The sequence below is a fragment of the Vanessa tameamea genome, chromosome 17 (genome assembly GCF_037043105.1).
Source record: "Vanessa tameamea isolate UH-Manoa-2023 chromosome 17, ilVanTame1 primary haplotype, whole genome shotgun sequence".
In the NCBI taxonomy this organism is placed as follows: Eukaryota; Metazoa; Arthropoda; class Insecta; order Lepidoptera; family Nymphalidae; genus Vanessa; species Vanessa tameamea.
This window is the reverse complement of record NC_087325.1, coordinates 9906866-9922085: the sequence shown is the minus strand read 5'-3', so window position 1 is coordinate 9922085 and position 15220 is coordinate 9906866. Positions and strand designations below refer to the sequence as shown.

General features: G+C 30.2%; 1 protein-coding gene across 5 annotated transcripts in view; it reads left to right on the top strand.

The window, feature by feature from the left end:
- The first annotated feature begins 1493 nt into the window (after window positions 1-1493).
- Window positions 1494-15220, top strand: part of LOC113400233 (zinc finger and BTB domain-containing protein 17-like) — a 35478-nt gene continuing 21751 nt past the window's right edge. Inside the window, exons 1-4 of one of the 5 annotated variants that reach the window (XM_064217446.1) lie at window positions 1509-2007; window positions 2083-2133; window positions 2290-2483; window positions 2815-3139. In XM_064217446.1, the coding sequence (XP_064073516.1) occupies window positions 2290-2483; window positions 2815-3139 (519 nt within the window). In that variant the 5' untranslated portion in view covers window positions 1509-2007; window positions 2083-2133. Of the gene's footprint in view, window positions 2008-2082; window positions 2134-2289; window positions 2484-2814; window positions 3140-15220 lie in introns of all 5 variants that reach the window. The other 4 variants (XM_064217447.1, XM_026639733.2, XM_026639735.2 and 1 more) reach the window with 4 other exon arrangements.

The following is a 15220-nucleotide window of genomic DNA, read 5'->3' as shown; positions in this document are numbered from 1 at the left end:
AATAATAAACATATTTCCTTTTATTTTGAAACGGTTAAATAAAAAATAATGAATTTATTTTGTTGCGAAACATCACATGAGTATAGGTTACACACAGATGAATAGGTGTCGCCCTCTGTTGAATTGATAAATAATTATTCAACAAAAAAAAAAGTACCTGATCTAAATAAAAATTAAACGTGTTGTTAATTTATTAATCGTTTAATTATATTGTTATATATTTTAATGCAGAATTATTAAGTTCGATTAAAAAACGTTCCTCATGTGCAATATATAACGAATTGTATTCTATTACTCTTGTAATAAAAGTAATGTTTTAAGAACAAGAATGCAAGATATTATTAAAACAAAAAGTTTTTCTAAAGCAACCTTTATCGTTCTTTTTTTTCTTAAAGCCAAATTAAATAAGATAACAATGGTGTTAAATCTTGCTTTATAATTATATTAGTACTTAAATATCACAGATTAAGCGTATAGCGCAACGCCTGTTTCTTATTTCTTTATCCAGAGTACCTACCTATAATTTAATTATTAATGGACGTGTAAGTCATTTATTCGATTGGAGCGATTCCCGATATTTTCGCCCTTACATACAGTAGCACGGTGCCGGCAACCGGCTCTATCGTAATTCGTTTGGATGTAAACATTTTAGAAACAAAACCACTGAAAATATGAATGGTCAGTATAATGTATTGTAATTTTATTAAAGTATTTTAAAACAAAGTGACTAGATTATTCAATGCTTTTTCTTTAAAACGGTGATTGATACTGGGCGGCTATAAATTATAACTTTATCATTTATTAAACTAACGTACGAAATAGTATAAGATTCAATCTATAGAAAAGTTAAGTATACCATTAATTAACACAAATATATAAATATATATTTAATAAGAATAGCTATAGATTTAACAGTCACTATACAACAAATAATATGTTTGATGTCTAAATATAATGCGCAATAACTATATATTAAAAAAATAATATAATGTTAAATAATAAGCATCTAAGTTACACATCTAAGATGGAAATACAACTCGAGTCTACGGTTACGGTAACGCGGTACAAAACAAAAAGTAAATAGAACAAACCCACCTTAATATTAATATTGCTTGTGGTGTGGGTAATGGGTAGAAATATTATTCATGCAAACGCTCATGCGCCCTTCTCTTTCAAGTCCATGTTATAAATAATAATATTATATATGTATGTGTTCAACATACATACGTACAATATAGATGTTTACTATCCCACCCCTATAACATATTGTCTATACAATGTAGGTACATATAGTATAGAAATGCATTCTGCGGCAGGTACTTGTAAACGAAAGGATGGAATCTAATAAAAAGAAGACTCTGAATCCGTCTATTATATCTATTGTCTATGTGTGCGTGCGTCTGTGCATGTTGTGAAAAGAGATTGAAGTACTTTTTACACACATACTTCCCACCCGACAATTTATTATTAGGAAGGGGCCAAGTTGGGTTGAAATATATACAAACAAAAATAATTATATTTCTTCATAAGCTATAAAAAAATTAATGTGCAGCGCGCACACTAAGCCACAGTTGCAGTAGACGCATTGATTCAAAATTTACAATTAAATTAAAAACACCTGTGCAACGAAAATCAATGCAGGTGTTTCATGTAAGACGTCGAATAAATTCATCTTCTATTTCAATATTAAATTATAAAATGACTAGCATAACTTAACTTTGAACCTTTTCACTTGGAATGTATGAACGTTAGTGTACAATTTATAAAGTTGTATATATTTAATTACGGTATAATAAAGCATGCGGGGGGGCGAGGCGGCGCGCCGCGCTCTCATATTCCGTATATTGATTGTGTGCGAGGGGGCCGGGGCAAGGAGGGGGCCACGGCGTGCCCCACTCTGTTTTTTACGACACGGCTTTCTGTGTAACATAATAAGTATTTAAAAATTTTGTGAAATGTTTCGGTGTTATTTGTGAAAAATTGGGAAGTAGGAAAAGTGAATACGAGGTGAGAAATATTTACTGCGATGGTTTAATTCAAAATTTCCGTTTTGCCGAATATAATATAAATAAAATTTTATAGCTCTAAATTCCGTCGGCGGCGCGTACCTACAGTATTACACTGTCATACCGCGTACGTATAGTGTTTTTTACGGGCATCGTTCTAAAAATAAGTTGTAATAATTATAATTTTATGTAGCGGTCGCAGCAGAGACGGTTTTCTGTCGATTTTTTTATTTTACGGACAGAAGTGAGTGATTTGTGCTTGATAGTGTTTGTGGTGGTGCAGATGCAGGGGCTCGTGAGCGATAAGACGTTCCACTTGAAGTGGAACAACCACCTGCAGAACCTGAGCCAGCTGTTCACGACCATCTACTCGTCGTCAGCGCTGGCAGACGTGACGCTCTCCTGCCGCGATGGGACTCTTAAGGCGCACAAACTCGTCCTTTCAGCGTGTAGCCCTTACTTCGAACAGATATTCAAGTAAGTCCAATAGTCACTGTTGCGTCTGTTCATTACAAATAATGAGTAATTTCAAAATGAATCATAGTATTATTTTATTAATTTTGCATGTACAATTATAAAAAATGTATGGAAAATTAACGTAAAATACTAAAAGTAAGAAAATCATTTAAGTATTACAATTTAGTTATATAAAAATAATTTTATAATAATAGTTTTATCTAATGATAAGAAAAAAATTAATGTCCACTTAATAATATCCAGATAATTTATTATTCAATTTATAAATGATTACTGATAAAGTTGTTATTTAGTGAAATGTTGAATATATGAAAAAAATAACTCCTGCTAGGGACAACCCATGTCAGCACCCCATCGTGATTCTAAAAGGAATACCCTTCTCGGAGATAAATCTCCTGGTTGAGTTCATGTACAAGGGTTCTGTGGATGTGCAAGAATTGGATCTTCAGTCACTGATGCACACAGCTTCAGAACTGGAAATCAGAGGTCTTGCTTATGAGGCCCGTGATAATGCTGCGCAGCTATTGAATGTGAATTTGGAATATCCCGCCTATGGACAAAATGCTGCTTCCACAGCAACTGCAACTACGTCAGCAACAGTTTCCACATCACAGACATACCCTCAAGCTCGCACAGATGTCGAGAGGTTGAAACAGGTGAGATAAATTTTAGTTTAATTCGAAGGTACAAATTTAGATGACAAAAAGCTCTGTTGATAAATATCTAGAAAGAATATTATTAATTAATCCCTTAATTGTAACTTATAATATTTCATATAGTAGGTATAAAATGTTTAAACATTTGAGGAATGAAGTAATATAGTTAAACCTAAGCAAGTTTATTAGATAACTTGTTCAAAGCTGATATAACACAATGTCTAAAGGACAATCAACAGGTCTGGCATTAGAATTCAAGTCTAGATCTGAAATACTTGTAGAGCTTGTTTAAAACTGGAATTAAGTTTCTTGTATATAAATGCAAAAAATATTACAGATTTTTTAATTTTATTCTGCAACAATGTATTTTAAATTACAATTGTCTAGCAATAAAATGTGAAGGAACCCGGGGCTTAATTACCTACGTTGTAGATAACTATTTTGATTATTAAAAAAATATATATTATATAAATTAAATTTACTGTTGGCGTTGACTTTTTACTTAAACGGTAAATATTAAATAATAAACTTTGTATAAATTAGCCAAACCATTATTAATAAAATAACATTATATATACATTATAAAAAGCTAAACATGGAGGTTAAAATAAGAATGATTATATCTAATTCAAAATGGCTGCTAAAATTAATATATATATACAAATTTAAAAATGAATATAATATAAATATGATACAGTAAAATAATAAAATAGCTATGATATAATATTTTGTTTTTGCTTTTAACCAATGTCATATGGTTTCAACTTCCTTTGTTCTTATTTAAACAATAAATAGCAATCTGATGTTTCATCATTATTAATAGTACTTGTACTGAATATTTTATAAATAAATTAAATATTCCAAACTATACTTGTATTTAAATATTGTTTGATATGCTTTTAATGTACATAAATAATAAGTACAATAAAAGGTTTTAAAGTTTAAATAGTTGCTTTGCAAATATTTCATTAAATATATTATATATATACAGATTAAAATAAAAAAAGCAGTTTAAATATATTTACAGTTTAATATTTTTATTTAGGTTAAACCTTATTTCTTATTTGATATTTCATCCATTAAATTAGCAATGATTGTTAATGTGAATTGTATAGCTTCAGAAAAACCTTAAGCTGAGCTTTAATTTTCGGCAAGATTCCTAAACGTTTTTACAATAAAACTGCGACCTTAATTACGAAACACGTACTTGATAAAAATGATTACATTCCTATAATTTGTAAAATACCTTAGTTATAGTAATTGGGTCTTCAAATGGTAATTAGGCTTGATGTTTATCTTTTTAAAAGCAAAGATCCTAATTAATTCAAACCGACGCTTTTAAACATAATTCATTCAAAAAAAAAATGCACTCTAAATAAAATGTTTTTTAATGGAAAACATTTTTAATAACATAATCGGCGACAAAATTTCACATGCATCATGCAGTTTTTTTTTTTTACTTTCGAGGCTTCCAATATGCATTTAAATATTTTTGTTGATTTTTAAACCTTTTGATTTAATTTGATATTATTTTTATTGAACTCGTTTAAAATTATTTGTGTATAACCATATAATTTATATGCTATTATCGCGGTAAGGAATTGATAAAACAATGTGTGTTTATTATTTAGAATTCTTAGATTCTTAAGACTCTTCGTTATCTATAGAGTTACTTATAAAAAAAATAATCTTTAGGGTTTAGTTAATTAGTAAGAAATGATTGTACGTAATTTCAATTGAACTGCTGAAAATTAAAATGCGATGTGTTTACGAGTTTGAGTTTATTTATCTAATACGAACTTTTGTTTGGGAATCTAAGAGCTATCCAAATGCCACCTAATCTTATCAAAAAATACAGGGCTCCTTCATCATATCAGAGCATAGTAATATCCCTTTTTAAACGTGGTTTGTTATGGATGATAGATGATAGATGGATACTTGACATGGTGAAAGATATTACATAATAAATTTTATTGTATAGACAAAATATATTCACCCATCGCGTAGTAAAGCAGTGAATGGATTGTTAACTTACTAACTTACTAAATTGTAAATGAGAAAGTTTGTGTGTAGATGTTTGTTATTGAATCATAATCGAATGACTCGTCAGTTTTTAGTAAAATTTAGTATTGAAGTGGATTTTTACTTATCATTTTGATAATTATTAAATTTATTTGTTATTCTTTAAACGGGCATAAATTACTAATTTTATATAAGCTGCTAATTAATGTATCTTTAGATAGGGACACATTGCTTCAATCTTAGCTCTACATGATATACGACAGGTACACCCCGTAACATAGAGTATCGAGAAAAAAATCTATTAAAAAAAATTCTCGCCAATGAAATCGAATAACACAGCCCTTTGGTTAAAAGCTAAAACAAATCCTTGTACCACAAAGAGAAAAATGTAGGACTGATTCTGTCAGATTTGTATTTTTTCGTCCATTTTGTTCTTTTACGGTGGACTGAAAAAGCCGGTCCTAGGTCGTGTCGTGACGCACATAAGCATATTATGCTATAGGCCATAGGGTTTATAATATCTTAGCTCTTTAATCTCGAATGTGTTGAATTATTGGTCGCGGCTGTCTGTGAAATAAATAAACCAGTATTTTTATATTAAAGGTATAAAACTTATGTATATGGGATAAATTTAAACACCGATTATAATTGTTAAAAAAAAAAGATAAAGAACTATATATTGGTACTGTATATATTATCTGTTAACATCACATCTTTAGTAGTATAGTCTATGTATGTGCAATTATAAACTTATGCATAAAACAAAATGTTCTTGAATAGATTTTAAATTATATTCAATTAATTATTCTTAAAATGTTTAAAGGGCAATCGAACATTTCTTAGTAATGATTTTTTTAAAAATTCAATCGCAATGAAATCAGATGTTTTCATATTAATACTTGTGAGTTGTATTGAATGAAAATAAAACATTCATTGTTTAAGTCTGTTGTGGGTTGAGCAGTAATGAATAATAAATAATATAATATTGCGCCACGTTTTATTTAATGTCGGCATTTAATGTTTAGTTCATATTTAATATGTTTTTTTTTATTTTACCTACGTCTGGACAAAAATAATTTAATACAAAATATTTTAAACAGAATAACTATTAAGCGTGCTAGACAATACTTTGAAGACTTTGACCTTAACGGCGAAAAAAAAAGGAAAAAATATTAAATGTCTGTGGTCGGAACAGTTGTTATTTAAAAGTAATATAAATAAACCACCTCAGAGAGAAAATTAAAGCATAAAAATGTCTAAATAACGTTGCTTAAAATATAAAGACGCATTAATCAAAAACGTTTTAATATTTTTTTTATAAACCATTTTTTTTACCGTGTGTCGAAATTTTTTAATTAACAGAATTTATATTTGTTTGTGATTTGTTGCTTATCGCTAAAATTATCATAAAATAAACATGACGTTGGAAATGTCGGTACAATCATTATTTTTTTTATACTTTCTACTGAACATTCGAGATTGTTTAAATAATTATATGCGTAGATAATTTGTTTCTCTTTTATTATAATGTTAATTTCCAGATAGGTCCCAATTATTTTATAATTATTTATATAATAAAAAACGGCACATGTTTGCGGTTCGTCTTAAAACTGTGTAATAATTTTTCATCTATGTATATTAAGATTAATTTAAGTCTTACGCGTGATTGCTAAATTGAATGAAATGACGTAATGGGCACTGAGTCATTTTTCTCGAAACTGAATACTTTACACGTTTATTTTTAGTGTATTTATTTCTTAACGCATTTTATTATATAAAAGTCATAACTTTCGCCAAATAATACTGGTATTCAATAATTTAAAAATATTTTTTCACTGACGATAATTTTAAAATTAACCAAAACTGGTTTTGATATTTCAAAACTTTTTTTTTCGCATTCTCAGTCAGTGATTTATTAATTCCTGACTTGTATCTAATAAAAAAAAAAATGAATCAGCGATCTAAAATCGATATCCTGTTACGGCTTAACATAATATTTTTTATGAGTACATAAAATGTTTTGTTCATCTTATGTAAACATCTGCGGAAACAATTACGTACAATAGTTGAATTTGCATTAATGAACTTTAATAATGACGGGAAGTATTACTCATTTATTTAATTTTACACTCGCAGTACTAATGTTACGGCCCGTACTATCAGACAGATTATAATCTACGCACAAAAACGCGCGAAAAAGATCATTTGCGCAAATGTATTATATTAAATACGAAGTCGTTTAAATTAACATAAGGAATATATAAAAATAAATAACGTAGCTACGCCTAAAACATATGAATAATTTATCGTACATTAATCGCTTGCTTAAATCTCGTTACTCAATTTGAGTGATAGTACTTGTCCATATCTATAATTTTTAATTAATTACCTCTTTTTAAACTAAATTATAATATTACTATAAAAACTAGATATTATTCAGAGTTTTATCATATTTAGCTTTGCAAATGGTTTCAAACAAAATGGTTAAAAAAACTTATATGTAGATATGTATATATAGATGTTTGAGGTTATAATTATGTCAAGTATGTTTAACCAACTTCAAATAAAAGAGGTTATCAATTTAGTTGTATTTTTTTTGTTTGTTACCTCAAAACTATGTCACTTATGAACGGGTTCAGGAAATTATTTATGTTGATATGGTATGCCCTATACTTCCTGTTTGGTCCCAATCAATTTTGAAGACGGTTATTGTTTATCTATACTTTTACACAATTAAAAAAAACAAATGGTTATCACTGTAGGACTTTAACCTGACAACGACGCACCCTTATAGAGAAAAATGCATGTGCAGTGTGCCTACGTACCTGTAAATTAAGATGCAATTTATTTTGGATACTTTAATAAAACTCTGTTTCTTCTGCTGGTCCTGAATGTCGAAGGTTACCGGAAACTACATAATATGGTGATAAATGCTATATAGATTACATTCATATGCTTTTATGAAGTCTAACGAAGATACCAATCCATTTCTTTGGAGTCTGTGCACTGACTTTTTGTTCCATTTATACTTTACTTGTGATGTCCCCAATTATTAATAAAGGAAGTTTTTTTTTTTTACCATAGTGTAAGTGCTGCTACTGAGCTAAATCTTCGTCTCCTGTTAAGGATAAATGTGTGGAATTAATTCCACCAAGCTACTCCAATGCGGGTTTTTATCCTCCAATACGAGTACTGATGAAATGAATTGCAAACACTTATTTATTTAATACGAGCAAGGGTCTACATAAAACGTTTGGGTATATCGTAATATATACCTATATAACGATTGATTTAAGGGACACTCCGGTGAAGGTATCAGTCGGCACGATTTTTTCAACAATAATTTCAACCATCTTAATCAATCAATCTTTGTTAACCATCGTGATATTTCAGTCAATTTACACAAAACCTTACACAAGTTTATACATTTATTATTTTCTCGCGATTCACTCAGTCTATTCGTGAAAACTTTACGAAAATATGTTTGGTCTTTTTTGAGTTCATCGTGTTTAGATGAATTTATTTAAAAAAATAGCCATATAACAATATTGTTGCCATTTAAAAAAATATCAGAAAAACACATCAAGTTCGTCGTTTCGAGAGTTCAGTCGTGGAACGTAACGTATCGCGTCACGCCATTCGTGGGTCTAATGAAAGTGTCAGTTGTTTTTATTGTGCACGTAGATTAGATTTTTCCCCAACGTACTTTGTAGACTACGGGTTTATTTGAAGTCTAAGCTTTTTCAACTCGATACCAGACCATGATACTTTTTATCATCATTTATATTTACTGGCTTGGTGGTCCAGTGGGCTTATAAAGCATATCCTTAGGCTTTGATTTCAGACCTCGAGTCGTTAAAAGTCGTTGAGTTTTCCCGTCAACAGATTCACAGCAAAACACAGTTTTAGGGAGTTTGCACTGCTATACCGGAAGTGTAGCAATGCAAAATCCCTAAAACTGTGTTCGGAACATCGGAAAACACGGAAACTCGGCACAACAATATCTCATGAGCGGTTGTATAAATAGATTAAGGATCAATCGAGTCAAGCGCGTTTCAATTGTCGTCGTAGCCGTGAACAAAAAAAAGTTGGAGATCACGTCCCGTCAAATTAGAAAAATAATTTTTCGATTTTTAAAAAAAGCATTTATAATTAAAGAAAAACAATAAAGGAATGTGACGTGTAGCAAAATAAAATGTTGATATATTTTTTTCCTTATGATTATATTAATATACAGTAGAATCCGCTTATAATGACTTCGCCTATATTGACCAACCGTTTATTGTGACGTACTTACACCATGAAGTTTGGTTCTCATATAAAATTATTTGTAAAAAAGTCGGATATAATGACTTTCCTTATAGTGACAGTTCGCTTATTATGACCCATGTATTATAAATTATGTCCGGTTATAGTGACCGACATGATTCTTTACACCTTCGGTAATATTCCCGGCGACGTTCGGCACCTGGCTCATTGTTTTTAATCTGAGTAAGTAATTGTCACTCAAAGGTCGTCTGCAGATTTGTTCATAGCAATATTGAAAATGATAATTTGACCATGGCTATGTCTTCTATACACAATAGTATTTACAAAAAAATTAAAACAACAAAAGCGGACAAAAATTACAGAGTACTTACATTAAAATATGAAAAATATAGTACATACATACAAGTTTCGTATGTACTTATTACGTGCAAAATATATATGTTTATATATATATTTTTTTCACAAAACGTTTTGTATGACGTCCGGTTATTATGACGTGTTTGTCAATTCCCTTCGATGTCATTATAAACGAATTCTACTGTATATAGTAAAACATAGTAACGTCACCAAAATAAGCCTAAAATTAAGCTGGAGAATGAGTGCAGCTTTCACCATATTTTCTACGATAAAAACCGATTTTAAGTCGCTAATCAATTTTCTATCACATGATCTATCCCAGAGGATATCTCAATGTATGTATGTGTGTGCAGATAACATTGTTTTGATACAAGATAAATGTTAATAAAACGTTATTTGTTAATTGAAAAATCCAACCTATATGACCTTTTTAAATGAAGCACCATAATCAAACGCATCCAATCCGATCATAAACCGATTGTATATTATTATTGTTATACTGAATACGTATTAACACAAAATTATATATAAATTTTATGATTTTTTTTTCTTACGTATATTTTATAGCCGTATTATCAAATTTAAATATAAAACATTACTTAAATTCAAGATAAATATTGAATTTCTGATAACTTTGGGCTATAATAATAAAAAAAATATTGTATCACCCACACGATAACTTATTTCATTAGTTTTGTTTTATTTTTATTATAATCGTATGTATGTTATTAAATGGAAAATTTGCTTATAACTAGTGTTATAAGAAAAAATATCAATCTTGTTTTTAATTCATTTTCTTAAAATAAACTTATGCTATATGTTTATAAAAACAACAACGGTAGGTACTGGATTACAGTGTTCTTGCAATGGATAAATTATTATTTATACTTTATTGTACACCAGAAGAAAATAATACAGAAAAGTGCTTAGAGCTAATTAATGTGTAGCACAAAGGAAGTTCTTATGGCTAATTAGCCATTCCTTCCAGACAATCCAATCAAGATACATTTTAAAATAGAATATAAAATCATATTTTCCAACTGAATGTTTATATTGTATTTTAAACAAAGTTAACAATTTACTTGTATGTATACACTGTCTATTAAGGAAAAGGTTTGGAACCGAATTTTCCCGACACGTGCATTTTCCTTACGATGTTTTTATACCCTACGGAGTACGAAGTTTGAACATGAAAAAGTAACTGCTTGTTCGGGTTCGAACACGCTTTCTTCAGGTAATATCCTCGTTTTAAATCCGTTAAATATTACCTACGTGCCCATAATCGGTATCAATTATCATGCAAGTAATTTATTAAGAAATTATGGCCAGACAACTTTTTATTGGACAATCTTTAGTCGATCTTATTCGAGTTTTATTTTTTTATGTAAATCATGTATTGGCGCTCTTTGGGGGTAAGGCCGACTCGCATGCCGTGACGGCAGACGGTATGACGCTCTCTTATGCCTGTGTGTCTTGTGTAAATACTATATAGTAAATACATCGGTGCTTTTTCGTAGCAAAATTATATTATATTAATCTTACGCCTACTATCTACAAATTTAGATGTTTTATATTGGCTGGGTGCTTCGAGACGACTTTTATTTTTTGTTGTATTATTTTAATGTTAGTATATTGTTACTATTCAGTCACGAAGGAGCCTCTCCACACTAAATTTTCAGCGTGTATTAGCGAAGTTCGTACTTACAAGATGTCTCAGTGCTGCAACGTGCACCACGATAATTCAACTTGGAGGGGCGCGCCTTCATGAGTGGACAGATCTATAATTATAACATACTCGTTTTCGACCACGGCTTCGCCCACGTGTTCTATGACCTTCCTTGTGTTGTAAGTTTGCCTCATACCAAATTTAATTTCATCAAATTCGGTTAAGCGGTTTAGCCGCAAAAGCGTAACAGACGGACAGAGTTATTTTTGCATTTATAATATTAGATAGATAGGTTCCGCTTAGTTTTTCTTCCTATCTGGCGCAAACAAATCGGCTACCAATACAAGTGGTAATAGTTTCAATTCCTGTTTTTTATTTATGTAGAAATCCAGTTGGTCTTGTTCATATGTTGTAAAATATAATATAGTTAATTGCGTCAACGCTGTTGGAGAGAAAATCTCCGGTCTGGGCGCTTTCGTCACGAACGGCTGAACCATAACAGATGTACTTAAACTTAAGTATCTTATATCCCCTTAAATTTTTAACTTATATTAATTAAAAAAACTTAACTTAAGCTTGATTTATTTTTAAGAATCCTGAGATTCTGTTCGGATTAAATAAATATTCTCAATATTATGTAAAATCCCAAAATCCCAAAGTTTTATGGAAATTGATTTAAACATTTATATGATAGGGATACGTTTTGGCTTAAACTGACCTTTGACTTAAAATATTTTAATAGAACATCATGGAAAGGGTTGTGGAGGGCTGCGATATGATGCATTTTCAGACGGTGGCTGTCTAAGGGCGGTTAGTGCCGGAATCATATGGGTATTAGCTTAAGAAGTGATTATGTATATCATAACTGAAGAAGATAAACAACTAAATTGCAGGTTTTTTTCAGTTGAATCTATCTTACAACCGGGTGACTTTACATTAAATGTTGTAAAATTCAAATTAGCGCTTGTATAAGTATTTTATCTCGTTTTTATTGACTCCCTCTAGGCAATGTAACTTGCTGATGAGTTAAAAACTTGAATATGGGTCAGGAAGTCAAGTCTAAACATATTTATTGTGGACATTAATCAACCTGAACATCAGATTACAAAAGCTAGGATAACAAAAGCAATAAAATAAAAAATGTTATTTAAATTTTAAAAAAACTTGTACTTATAGTCAGTTTTTTAAATTATATAACCGAAATGGCCTTATTGATAGAACAGGGGTCAATTCTAGTATAAAATTGTCACAAAATCGCAATCGAATAGAAACATAATCGTTGCCGTTCTATTATTCTACAAGTACTAATAACGATCCAGTTGCAGTTCGGTCGACGTTGGATCGGAGACGTATCGTAACCGTTATGAATTAGTAGAATTCGCTCCCAGGTAGATAAACCGAAGGTCGCAGGTTCAAATACATACGTGCGCCATTGAGTTTTGATATCGTTATTTATTGCGTGGTCGGCGGTGAAAGAAAACATTGTAAAGATAATAGGGGCGGATGAAATTCTGTGACAGGTTTATTCTCTAATCTAGAATGGAGCAGCGTGGTGGACTACGTTTTAAAAATATTTTCTTAACCAAACCCATGACCAGCAGTTACTATTAAAGTAATGGTTTTCATGAAATTTAAAAGAAATCACATGATTAATTGTATTTTTTATAAGAGGTAAAGCAGATCTTAAAATCATCACGAGGATAAACCAAATTAAAAAATATATCAAATGCATCCGTTTGTTACCAACCCGAGTGTAACCTTCTCAAACCTGCCGCGGCTTAATTAAAAAAAAAATAGATCGCATCATCATATACGTTATATTTAATATTATTGTTTTAATTATATTTTTATTTATGATGATATATTATGATTACATATTTCTTTCACATGTTTAGAATAATCTCAAGATGGTACCACATATGTGTTCTACAAACACAAGGGACATCTTAGCCCCAAAATTATATTTTATACTGTGCCAATGTCTATGGACGGTGATGGCCTCTTATCATCGGATACTCAATTTACCAGCCAGCCTACCCATATTAAATTTAGAATACTATTTCAACATCAGAAAAGTTTAACTATATTAACGAATGAGTCAGCTCAAGTATAGAGTTCCCATGTAATAAAATATGTTAGGAATGTTATAATTATGATAGAAGTGATATGTAAATGAATTTGAAAATAACCTAAAAATAATTGTAAAGCTTTTTTACTGCCATTGTTAACTTGCGACTTATTGCTAAAAAAATACTCACGAATTTAAGAACACACTCTTGGTACAACTACTTAAGGTAACAAGTCATATATAATTTTATAAGTAATTAATTCCTTCATAAAAACTCTTGTATTATTAATTGTACCTACATGTTATTATTTAAAAAAGTTTTAGTCGAAAAAAGTTTACATATAATTCTATCTAATCTTTGACTTAGTCTAATTTAGAGTCGTGTTCTTAAACGGAAAAAACTAATTGTAAATTTTATTTACTAAATAGATATGACCTCTCACAAAGACTTACATATTTGGCGATGAAAATGCTACGTCATCTTATATAAGGTCGTTGAACTCGAAACGCCATTATTTTAACACAAAACCACATTTGTAACTAACGGTCTATATTTTGACAATTGTGAAGAATCGTGTTCTGTATTATAATTAAAAATAACGACTTACAAAAAATATAAGCGTAAGATCTATTACGCTTCGTCTCGACAAAGTTTAAACAATTTTTCACAACGAATTTAGTTTGGGATAATATATTTTATATTATAAATTAAACATTCCGTTATGTTAATACTACGACATGCATGAGGGTCTTTGTGTAGGTAAATATTCTATGCTCTATTTCGTTGGGTTACGTTATATAAATATCCATAATTATAGTTAGTTTAGTTGTTGGTAGGGCTTACTCAAAGTCCGTTCGGATAGATACCAGGAGCTCATCATAGTCTACCACAAAAACGGGAATACTTAGTATTGTTGGGTTCCGGTTTGAAGGGTGAGAGGGTGTAACTACAGGCACAAGAGACAACATCATAGGGATGCCTACATTTTTCTAATTATCGAAGTCTATGGATTGTGGCGGCCACTTACAATTAGGTAACCAATTGCAAGTCTACCTGTTTTAAATAAAAAATATTTCCGTTACAAATGACGACTCGGGGAGAGGTTCATTAGGCATTTCCGCGTTGAATAGTATTTTCTTTTCTCTGTTGATAAATGAACAAGTCCTCGTCTTATTTACAAATAATATATAAGAAAATTAATGTGTACATACATACATATCGTTGTGAAAATAAACAACGTTTTTGTAAAAAAAATTTGAAACTTATATTTAGTAAATTATATTTAAATTTCCCACTGCTGAGCAAAGACCTCTTCTTTTAAGAAGGTTTGGATGTAATTACAGGACGTTGCTCCAGTGCAGGTTTGATGAATTATAAGAACATGATGATACTCTGGTGCTTGTCTGGGCTTAAACCTGCAATCATCGATGCTATAAAAATTATAATTTTTAATCTAAAGGCGACACTTAGTTTTCACCACCAAGGTTTTGCTTTTATTTATACGAGTTATCAACTCAAAATCAAATTCTGATACATTTAAGTATAACTGAAAATATTTATGTTCTCTGTTAATCTAATAGGTACATATCTTATATACAGAATAATATATTGTAGAGCGTGAGTAACAGTTACGACCCATAGTTGTCCTTCTACAAGAACCTTATCTGCTATTATGAAGGTTTATAAATAGCGTTACTT